Below are 12,319 nucleotides of genomic sequence, written 5' to 3' on the forward strand. Positions count from 1 at the left end.
TAGACAGATTTTCCTTAATATTCATCTTTGTACAAGTTACCACACCCTTAAGAACCTTCTATCTTCCCTGGTTTTTTAAAGAAAATAGTTCCAGCATTTTCACCTAACTTGATCCATTCCTGAAAACTCATCTTCCACTGCTTCCCTACATGTCCTTCCCCTCTTATCTATTTCTCAATGCACACCACACAATTCCCTACCTTGGCATTTTTGCTTAAACCATTCCCCTACCAAAAATGAATTCCCTGACTTTTATTTAGATCTTTTAGGGCTTTCTGTGAACCTGATTTCAGTCATTTTAGCGCACAGCGATCTTGTGCCTCAGAAGCATTTTTTGGTTAGGTCTGTGAGCCTGTTGGTGCACCAAACAGACTTAATCGCCCCCTCCCCCGCCCCCCAAAGGCTCCTACTTCCTTATGTCTACCATCCCACCAGTTCCAGATCTTGTTTAAACACACCAGTCCACTTTCCACCTTGAGAGAAAATGCCCTCTTCCAAAACATAGCTCCCCCTATGCCCCAGACCCTGAGACACTGCTCCTAACCTGCATGCCACCTGTCTAGCACCCCTCACCCCAGTCTGTTATTCTGTTTCTTCGCTCTTGTCCATCGGAAAACATTTAATACTAAAATATGAACTGCCAATTTTGAAACTTCTTCTCAGACTGTGCTAAATTTCAGAGGCTGGGACATTGTCTTGTTTGGCTAGAAATAATCTCTTATCTAACCACTTTTTCTATTATCCCACAAAAACCTCAGGACATCCTGACCACTTTCTCCAAGTTCCAATCTATTGCCACAACAAACCCAGCGTGGGTGTTCTGCTCTAAATGTGCAGATGTTTTGTCAGACCTGCTTAGCTCCGGCTTCTGCTATAACTTGAAGATTCCTTCTAAACTATTTGAACCATATCCACTTAAACAGCCTCAGTTCCATATCATGGTTGCAAAGGCTGGTACCTGAGGGATTCTCATCACCTCATTCTCATTGGTTGCCTTAATTAAGCCTTGTTTTTACAGTTGCTTTTAAATACAGTGATTAAAGACAGAATAAATGATAGCAAAAGCTCTGCTAGAGTTCATTTTCCCCAATACCCTAAACTGGATCCTTGAAATTTCTCTGGGATTTCTAATTTCTTCTTGTGGCCTTAGGATTGGGGGGAACGGTGGGGGAACAGAGTCTTTGACGACCTAAATATCTTTTTCTTATCTGCCACAGGAATTTATCTTTCCTTTTCCTGTCCCCAGTGGGAGCATCCCAATTTTAATAAGTTTTTGTCTTCCCACTGTATAGACATCTTAGTTCTAATTAGTACATATCTTTTCATCCCTCAGAGGGTAACCATGACCTAAAACTTACTGAGAAATGTTCAGTAGAACTGTCAACGCAGGTTAGATCATCCGATGTTTTGCAAACATTAATCTCATTATGCAACCTTGATTTTTTTCTTCAGGAAGAGAGGTAACCACCTGCCTAAGCTACACTTAGGCATATGGCTGTAATGAGAGGAGCCCCAGTTGTCCTGGCCCAGTCCGTGGTTTGGGATTAATGTTGTGATGAACATCAGAACCAGGCTTGTCTCAGTTTCTCTGGGGCCCACGTGTCCTCAAGAGGTGGATGTATTCATGGGAGCACCTGAACTGTCACAGTCTGGATGAATCCCTGGTTCTCTTCTGTATTCCACTGAAACTGCCAGAGATGGAGAATCTCCAACACATTTTCTATTTGTGTCCTTTGTAGATCTTTTGAGAGGGATGCCCTGGAAGGGATGATGTATCACCTCTCTGTGGTCCTATCTCCAGTGCCACCCAATATCGGAGTAGTGCCTCCTCATCTTCAGACAGGGAGGCCCAATCAGACTTTCTGCCTAAATCCCAAGGAATTCCATCATGGTGCACACTGATATTCATCTATGTGGCACAAGTTGGTTTTTCCCTTACATTTCTAAGGTTATGGGGGAATAAAATTTATATCTGAACATGCCATTAGGACAAATTACCATTTGCACATGTATTTTATTATTTAATGTCTAAGCATACCATGAGCATGCCATGCCTACCTGCTGATTTCTCCCCTTTTTTTCACAGATCTAAGGCTAATACCAGTTACTGCCTTTAGGAAGTCATGGATGATGTGCTATCTGAAAATATACTCAGCCCCCATAACACCTGCTCACCTCGCACTACTCACCAACTCACAGGCACCACATTAAAAAGCCTTTAGTTTTGAAGTGCCCCAGTGACTATTTGAAAAATTTCTCAGTATTACCGGGACTGCCCCATTCTATTTTATAGTGTGAGAAAGTCAGAAAAAAAGTCAGCCAAGTGTTTCCTCAGGATCTCCTGCCAGATACCAACACATTTTGTTTTATTTTCAGTTAAAGCTATTGTGGCGAGAGATATTGGCATCCTAATTCCATGCTGTTATAAGAAATAATTATGTGCTTCTCTCATTGAAAACCCAGGCCCTAGCAGGCTGTCATGAGAAAATGCAGAATTGGGATTTCATAGAGAAAATCTGTTTCAGGACAAGAGAAAAAGCAGACATATACCAAAATGCAAAACTGTGGACTGGGAGCCAGCAATATTAAGAAACAAAAATACAGTGACAGAGTCAAAGGTAATCTGAAAGAAAACCCCACTGTTAAAAAAATCACAATTGTTCTTCTACTCTAAGTAGAGTAACTGAAAATACTGCCAACTTGAAAACAACAGGATTTTTATTTTTAAACAAGTCTATCTGGCATTACTGTATGGTAGCCACAAAGGAAGACTCTGGCTGACTTGAATTTTGTCTAAAACAAATACTTTAATGTATAAGGTAAGACAAATCATTTTACCCGAGACAAAAATAAATAAATAACAGTATTAACGTCATGGTTAAAAAGACTAAATGAAATACAGGCAAGAGATCTGAAATTCATAATGCTACAAAAATCTAAAACTCTTAAATGTTAAAATGATGTCATGGTGGAAAATTCTACACTTCACATTATCTGATACGTTGTAATCATAAAGGAGGCACTAAAAATATTTTATGAAATTACCTCCAGGCTGTGTGTATAAGGTCTACATTAAAAATGAGTGAGACTTAAGTTTGCTTCCAAGATGTCTCATTATGTATAAATTATGTATATATTCTAAAATTTTTTTAAAAAATCTGATATCTAAAATACATACAGTCCCATGCATTTTGAATAATGGGTATTCAGCCTGTAACACGTGCAAAGCTCCTAAAATAGTGCCTGGTACAAATAAGCACTAAATCAATGTTGCTGTTATCTCATAAGCATATAGTAGGAATAAAGTATTTAGCAGTATTTACTGCAGTCTAGGATTTAATAAATGCCAAAACGTGTGAGGTAGCTAAAGAGATTAATCAATGGAAACAAACCAGGATTCCAATCATGAAAACAAAGAAATCCACAATGGCCCTCACAGAAAAGGCCAGATTTACCAAGGCCCAGACCTTACCTCAAAACAGCCCACCTGGCAGGTACACATCTCTCTTCCTCTGAGAGTTTCTAAGTCTGAACCCCCACCCTACCACATGTAGCCACATGGTCTTAGAAAAATTAATCTCTCTTCCTGTTTCTTTATTTGTAAAATGGGGTAATAATTCCTTGTTGTGATGATCAAGAGCATCTATCCAGAAAAAGACACTAGCTCACGGACTACCATTCTCCTTTGTTAAAAAAAGATAATGAAGTAACTGGCTGTGTGGTCTTGCCAGTAAACTATATATGAGTATATTACCTTGAGGCTTTAATCGTATTTGATTATTTTTACCTAATTATATACCAGTAGGGCATACGAACATCCTCGCCTTTAACTTTGGTCATATAAACAGATCCAGAATAAACAAAATGTCGGCCTCCCTAGATATCCTGGGGTTTAACCCTTCCAAGAAACAGGATCACAAAGCGTTTCAATCCCCTCTCAATTGTTGCTGCCGCTTTATCGGATCTTTCATGGCTTCCCAAGACAAGAGCCCAGAGGAGGCAGCAAGGCTGAGCACCAAGGAGGCAAGAGAAGGAGCAAGCGAGATAGGAATTCTGCATCCCCACCGAATCTTTGGTCGCCAGCGCAGAGCCAGCCCAACGCTTGTCATCCCCTTCTTGGGGCAATGTAAGACAGGCAGTGCCTTGCTCTCCCCGGGAGCTGCAGTCAGCCAGTGGAGACGCCCTACGCACCCGCAGCCTCCAGCGCTCGCCTCCCGGCCCCAATTTCTCTGGGCGGAAAGCAGTAATCTTTCTCGGGGAAGCTTCGCCCTCGCCGGGGAGCATCCTTTCCCCAGGAGAACCACGACACCAAAAACTGCCTGTCAACCACCCTTTAAAAGGCAAGAGTCGCTTCTCAGCAGGGTAAATGTCTGAGAAGACTGCGTTGGCCATCAGCACCTCCGACCAGCTCGGACTAGACCGCGATCAGCCGCCGCTCCTTGCATTCTTCCTGCCTGCTGTCCGCCCACCCAGCGCCCTCCTTTCCATCCCCTAGCCCCGCTCACCAGCCTCTCCATTCTGGATCCCAGCCGTGCGCGCAGGGTGGCCGGCTGCTGCTAGGAAAAGGGCCGGCAGTTCTCCCCGACCAGTCTTTGCCCCCGAGCTATGCCGGGGAGGGGAGAGGATCCTAAGCGTCACCTGCTTCAGTCTGTATCCTTAGCACCAGAAATGGTGGTGCCCCTCTCTGCTCGCTGAAGGCCTCGGGCTGGGTCTCCGCCTCTTTTCCTCCTCTGCCTTTTCCACCGCCACCGCCCCCCGCCCCCACGAGCTCAAAGGAGCCTGGATCACTTCGTGGGCAATGGTTTTCATATTAATTCTAGCTCATCTTCAAATATTTTTTTTTCCTTTTTCATTTTTTTTAAACATGTTCCTGATACCTGTACTGAGAAAGGAAATGTGGTGGGAAGAGGGAGAAGTGAATTCTTTAAATAACTATGTTGGCAACTGAAGAAATGGCAAATATTTTGAAGTTGAATTGAACCAGTGGATCACTTTCTTTAAAATTTACCTTTATTATTTTTAATTCAGGATCAAATTATATATTCAAGTAATCAATTTTGTAATGATTTCGCCTTTCATGATGTGATCAGTTTTTTTCTTTATTGAGGAATATCCTTCCGCTTGCATTAATGATGAGGATGCTTAGGATTGTTTTTGTTCCTGTTTTCCAGAATTCGTGAGTCTAAAAAAATAAAAAGATAAAGAGATCAATGAAATGCTCACTTCTAAATGCTCAGCCCTCTCTCCCCCACTCCACTCCTACCTCCAGTACTGGAGATTGAACCAAGAGTCTCACCTGTGGTGTTAGACAAGCACTCTATCACGGATTTACATCCCCAGCCCACCTAAAAAGCCTTCTATGTTTTACTGCCAGTACCTTCTGATAAGGTGCTGGGACAGAGCTTTTATGGCTCCTCCTCTCTTCCTCCCCCACTTTATTGAGGAATGATTAACATATCTATACATACTGCTTATGTACAATTTTCAGGCTCCTCCTCTCTTCCTTCCCCACTTTATTGAGGAATGATTAACATATCTATATATACTACTTATGTACAATTCACAGCTGTAAGCAACTTCAAGATAATATACACCTGTGAAATCATCCCTTCTGAAAGTTTACTCACACTCTATTTATTATTACTATTACTTGAGATAAGAACACATGATAGAATTGACCCTCATCAAAATTTTAAGTATACAATATTGTGACCTATAGGCACTGTGCTAGATGGTAGATCTCTAGGACTTATTCAACAATATAAAGCTGTAATTTTGTATTCTTTGATTAATATCTCTCGGTTTCCCCCTCCTACCAGCTTCTACCAACCACCATTCTACTTGACAATTTTAGATTCTTCATTAAGTGGTATCATGGAAATTTTTACTTGGAAGCATAAATTTCTTTTCTCAAGACCTTCATCATTATATTTATGAGTCAAATGACCTATGAGCTAGGTAAGTGACAACCACAATTTAAAGAGGGTTATATGACTCAAACCCCATATAGATAGAACCAGAAACAGCATACAGCCAGGAATTTATGAAATAGCTATGTGACTGTGGGCAAGTTCTGAATGCTTTAGACAGAGGAAAATGGAAGAGTTATACCACCAGACTCATAATATCTTGTGGGGTTAAAGCAATTCCTGGCACATGGTGAGCTCTCAGGGCATATCACTATTATTTGTCAGAGTGTGAAATTACTCCACACTTATCAGAATCAACAGAATAACTTTGAGTTGATAGAGGTTAGAATGGTTTCTGAATATGAGTTAACTCACAAACTCAAGAAATTTTTTAACCCACTAATAACTAGTCAGATTTCATTTTTTTTAGAGAGAGAGAAAATTTTAATATTTATTTTTAGTTTTTTTTTCTGGCGGACACAACATCTTTGTTTGTATGTGGTGCTGAGGATGGAACCTGGGCCGCACGCATGCCAGGCGAGCGTGCTACCGCTTGAGCCACATCCTCAGCCCAGATTTCATTTTTTTTAAAAAGATATTATTTATTATGGTGAGCAAAGGAAGAGTACAAAGGAATTAACTCAGCAAGAATTACACAAACCTTACAGAGAGAAAATTTAATTTTTCTCCTAAAATACTTTCAGAAAGACTTGACTAAATAGATACCAGAATATGGGTGGAGCAAATTACACTAAAAAGATATCAATACTTCTTAAAATTTCAATAATCCTTTAATAAATATTATAAAACACTGATGGAAGAAATTAAAGGAATCACAAAAATAGTGCAAACATATCCCATGTTCATAGGTTGGAACAATCAATATTATAAAAATGTCCATACAATTCACCTTTTAAGGCAACTTCTACCAAAATACTAATGACATTCTTCACATAAACAGAAAAAAAAATCCTAAAATTTTTATAATACCACCAAAAATAACCTCCTAATAGCCAAAGCCATCTTGAGCACAAAGTATAAATAAGTAGGCGTTATACTACCTGATTTCAAAACATACTATGAAGCTGTAGTAATGAAAAGAGCATATTTTCATAAAACAGACACACAGATCAATGAAACAGAATAGAACCTAGAAGTAAACCCACATGTCTATAAGCCAACTGATTTTCAACAAAAATGCTAAGGACACATACTAGAAATGAAATAGTTGTTTCAATAAATAATGCTGAAAAAAATGAATATCTATATGTGTAATAAAACTAGATCTCTACTTTTTACTAGTTACAAAAGAACAACTCAACATGATTGAATGACTTAAATCTAAGACCTGAAATTATAAAACTACTGGAAGAAAACACTCAGGACATTGGTATAAGCAATAAGTTTTTGGAAAAGATTGTAAAATAACAGGGAAAAGCTAATAGACAAACAGACAAATAGGGTGATCACATCAAACTAAAAAAGTACTGGTCAGCAAAGGAAACAATTAACAAAGTTAAGAGACAAGTTACATAATGGGAGAACATCTGACAAGTATTTAATACTCAGAATATACAAAGAACAAAAAAATCTTAATAGCAAAAATTAAAAAATAACCTGATTAAAAATAAACAATAAATATTAATGACCTAAACAGACATTCTTTAAATGAAGACACACAAATGTCTAACAGTATATGATAAAAGGCTCAACATCACTAATCATCAGGGAAATGCAAATCAAGACTACAGTGAGCTATCACTCAGGTAAGGATGGCTAGTATCAAAAATAAATAAAAGATAACAGTGGTCAACATGGACACTGTTAGTAGCAATGTAAATGAGAATAATCATTACGGAAAACATTGTGGAGGGCTCAGGTCCAAGATGGAGGAATAGAGGAGGTTGCATGCCTGGCTGTTCCATGGTGTGAAACCAAGAAAGCAGATAGGCAGCTTCTCCATAAGGTAGGAAATGTTCAAAAATGGGAGGTGGGGAACTTTACTGGACACTAAAACTGGACATTCAAAGCAGACCAGGGCACAGGAGGTTGGATATAATAAAATAAGGACCCCCCCGCCCCCCCAGTGGGATAGCCACCACCACAGCTGGGCTGGAGGCTCTAGCCAGAGAGGCCCCTCTGTGGGTATAGTAGAGGAATAATGGAATTAAAGGAACCCACATTTTTGGGAGGACCGAGGAGTGTTTGGGTACGGAGTGTTTAGAGACCAAGGATATTGCCCAACAAACCTGAAGGACTCACTGCATGATATCCATGTTTGGAGAAAGAAACCACCATCTCTCTAGGTGGCATGAGGAAGAGGAAGGAACCATTTTGCAGCTGTGGCTAGGGGTTGGCAATGCAGGAAGCCGATTCCAGGCAAACCAGAGTTTGGCCATAAATACAGGACCAGTAAACACACTCTGCAGGGCACAGAGTGTGCATAAGTGACCAGAAAAAAATCAAATGTGGAGAGCGATTTATGTAGGGGAGCGGGAGAAATTGTTTGGAGACTGAACCCAAGACCAGGAAACCTGGGGTCTGCAGGTGACATAGGGAACTAAGAATTGGCTCCCCCACCACATGAGTGGAACCCAGGGGAGACTCCTGGGGTAAAGTCTTCCAGCATGGACCAGCAAGTACTGGGTACTGGAGGTGTGCTAAATTTCCAGACCAATTAGCATTCAGCAAAGAGCCTGGAGCCTGCCTGAGCCTAAACCATGCTTCCAAGAACTCCACCTACAGGATTACCTCTCTCACTCCAGCAATCCAGAGGGTGGAGCATCACACTCCAGATGACCCCACCTAAAACTGCTGAGAAACTAAGAATATTTTGAACTCCAAAGAAAGAATTCTTTAAATTTTCATCAAGATTTTTATTTCTTTTTTTTTAAATTTTTTTTCACTGTTTAATTGTGAGCTTAATGGTACATGGCCATTTATATAGTTTCTATTTTGCTTCTTCTTCTATTTTGAAGTCAGTTATTTTAAATGGATTAGTTTTTTCCATGAACTAGGATTTTGATTAATATATTTTATTTTTGTTTTGTATTCTTTTAATTTTTATTTTTTAGAATTTTTGCTTTCTATATTTTTTCTACCTGTTTTCCCGAATTATCTCTATTATTCTGCTCACAGCCAACCTCTATTGTTCTTTCACTCTTCTTTGATTTTTTACTTCTGTCTTCTTTCCTCCTCCCTCATAATAATCACATCCTATATCACTTCTGTTCTCTTACTGTCCACCATTTGAAAATGTAAACCCTTTTGCAAACTTGCTGTTCTTTTTATAGGCAATAACTAATCATATCCATTTTTGTTTATTGTGATAATTAATATTGTAGATGTCATAGTAGGAACTATTTTATTTAATGCTGTAAATTGTTTACATTGGTTGTTATTATTTGTCTCCCCCTAAACAGTGAGGTATGTAAACCTTCAAAGATACTCTAAGTCCACAGGGTAGAAACTCTACTGCCTCAGATCCATTCTGGTAGATGGCTAGGCACAGAAACCACATGAAAAAGCAAGGGAACAAACAGTTGCAAGCAAACCAAGATACTCCAATAGCAGAATCTATCAACATAACAGTGGAAGAAATGTCAGAAAAGGAGTTTAGAATGTACATAGTTAAACTTATCTGCAAAGTAAAGGATGATGTAAGAGAGCAAATACAGGTAGCAAAATATCACTTCAAGAAAGAGGTACAAATTCTGAAAAAAGTAGAAATCCTTGAAATAAAGGAAACAGTAAACCAAATTAAAAATTCAATAGAAAGCATTACTCGTAGAATGAATTTGGAAGTTCTCCCTCTTTTTCTATTTCCTGAAATAGCTTGAAAAGTATTGGTATTAGTTCTTCTTTAAAGGTTTTGTAAAACTCTACTGTATACCCATCCAGTCCTAGGCTTTTCTTAGTTGGTAGTCCTTTGATGGCTTCTTCTATTTCCTCAATTGATATTGGTCTGTTTAGGTTGTCCATATCCTCCTGACTCAATCTGGGCAGATCATATGACTTAAGAAATTTATCGATGCCTTCTCTATCTTCTATTTTATTGGAGTATAAGGATTCAAAATAATTTCTAATTGTCTTCTGTATTTCTGAAGTGTCTGTTGTGATATTGCCTTTTTCATCCCATATGCTAGTAATTTGAGTTCTCTCTCTTCTTTTCTTCGTTAGCATGGCTAAGGGTCTGTTGATCTTATTTATTTTTTCAAATAACCAACTTTTAATTTTGTCAGTTTTTTCAATTGTTTCTTTTGTTTCAATTTCATTGGTTTCAGCTCGGACACTTCTCAGAGGAGGACATACAATCAATCAACAAGTACATGAAAAAATGCTCACCATCTCTAGCAGTCAGAGAAATGCAAATCAAAACCACCCTAAGATACCATCTCACTCCAGTAAGATTGGCAGCCATTATGAAGTCAAACAACAACAAGTGCTGGCGAGGATGTGTGGAAAAGGGTACACTTGTACATTGCTGGTGGGACTGCAAATTGGTGCGGCCAATTTGGAAAGCAGTATGGAGATTTCTTGGAAAGCTGGGAATGGAACCACCATTTGACCCAGCTATTCCCCTTCTCGGTCTATTCCCTAAAGACCTAAAAAGAGCATACTACAGGGATACTGCTACATGGATGTTCATAGCAGCACAATTCACAATAGCTAGACTGTGGAACCAACCTAGATGCCCTTCAATAGATGAATGGATAAAAAAAAAAAATGTGGCATTTATACACAATGGAGTATTACTCTGCACTAAAAAATGACAAAATCATGGCATTTGCAGGGAAATGGATGGCATTAGAGCAGATTATGCTAAGTGAAGCTAGACAATCCTTAAAAAACAAATGCCAAATGTCTTCTTTGATATAAGGAGAGCAACTAAGAACAGAGTAGGGAGGAAGAGCATGAGAAGAAGATTAACATTAAACAGGGACAAGAGGTGGGAGGGAAAGGGAGAGAAAAGGGTAACTGCATGGAAATGGAAGGAGACCCTCATTGTTATACAAAATTACATACAAGAGGAAGTGAGGGGAAAGGGAAAAAACAAGGGGGAGAAATGAATTACAGTAGATGGGGTAGAGAGAGAAGATGGGAGGGGAGGGGAGGGGAGGGGGGATAGTAGAGGATAGGAAAGGCAGAAGAATACAACATACACTAGTATGGCAATATGTAAAACAGTGGATGTGTAACTGATGTGATTCTGCAATCTGTATACGGGGTAAAAATGGGAGTTCATAACCCACTTGAATCAAATGTGTGAAATATGATATGTCAAGAACTATGTAATGTTTTGAACAACCAATAATAAAAATTAAAAAATAAGTAAATAAAAAAAGAAAGCATTACTAACAGACTAGACCACTTAGAAGAAAGAACCTCAGAGAATGAAGACAAAATATAAAAATATATAATCTTGAAAATAGAGTTGACCACAGAGAGAAGATGTTAAGAAACCATGAACAGAACTTTCAAGAATTACAGGATAACATGAAAAAAAATTTAATATTTATCAGGATAGATGAGGGCACAGAGATACAAACCAAAGGAATGCACAATCTTTTTAATGAAATAATATCAGAAATTTTTCCAAATCTAAAGAATGAAGTGGAAAATCAAATACAAGAGGCTTGCAGGAACCCAAGTGTGCAAAATTACAACAGACCCACATCAAGGCATATTATAATGAAAATGCCTAGCATATAGAATAAAGAGAATTTTAAAGGCTGCAGAAAGAAAAATATCAGATTACATACAGGGGAAACCAATATGGATCTTAGCTGATTTTTGAGCCCAGACTCTCAAAGATGGTAGGTCCTAGAATAACATATATCAGCTCTGAAAGAAAAATGGATGCCAACCAAGAATCCTATATCCAGTGAAATTAAGCTTCAGATATGAAGATGAAATAAAAACCTTCCATGATAAACAAAAATTAAAAGAATTCACAATCAGGACGTTTGCACTTTAGAATATTCTCAACAAAATATTCCATGAAGATGAAATGAAAAAAAAAAAAAAGTGAAAACCAGTGAAAGGAGGAAATACACTAAAGGACTAGTCAATAAAAGGAGAAACAAATTCAAATAAAAAAAAACCAGAAATAAACCAAAAATGACCACAAACACAAATCATATCTCAATAAAACCTTGAACATGAATAGCCTGAACTCATCACTAAAAGACACAGACTAGCAGATAGAATTAAAAAACAGACCCAACAATATGCTATTTCCAAAAGACTTACCTCATAGGCAAAGACAACCACAGACTAAAGGTTAAATGATGGAAAAAATATATTGCTCACATGGATTGTATAAACAAGCAGAGGCTTCTGTCCTCATATCAGATAAAGTGGACTTCAAGCCAAAGTTAATCAGAAGGGACAAAGAAGGAGATTTTATA

General features: G+C 38.5%; 2 protein-coding genes across 5 annotated transcripts in view; both read right to left on the bottom strand.

Annotated features, from left to right (window-relative positions):
- Positions 1–4,692, bottom strand: part of LOC114093385 (OX-2 membrane glycoprotein-like) — a 26,383-nt gene extending 21,691 nt beyond the window's left edge. For 3 of the 4 annotated variants that reach the window (XM_071615349.1, XM_027936169.2, XM_027936168.2), the window contains exon 1: positions 4,506–4,692. In XM_071615349.1, coding sequence (XP_071471450.1) covers positions 4,506–4,517 — 12 coding nt within the window. In that variant the 5' untranslated portion in view covers positions 4,518–4,692. The remainder of the gene's footprint in view (positions 1–4,505) is intronic. The other variant, XM_071615350.1, reaches the window with a different exon arrangement.
- Positions 4,628–12,319, bottom strand: part of LOC114093193 (OX-2 membrane glycoprotein) — a 24,354-nt gene continuing 16,662 nt past the window's right edge. Inside the window, exon 5 of the mRNA XM_027935909.2 lies at positions 4,628–4,779. Coding sequence (XP_027791710.2) covers positions 4,628–4,779 — 152 coding nt within the window. The remainder of the gene's footprint in view (positions 4,780–12,319) is intronic.

This window comes from Marmota flaviventris, chromosome 8, assembly GCF_047511675.1.
Source record: "Marmota flaviventris isolate mMarFla1 chromosome 8, mMarFla1.hap1, whole genome shotgun sequence".
Classification (NCBI taxonomy): domain Eukaryota; kingdom Metazoa; phylum Chordata; class Mammalia; order Rodentia; family Sciuridae; genus Marmota; species Marmota flaviventris.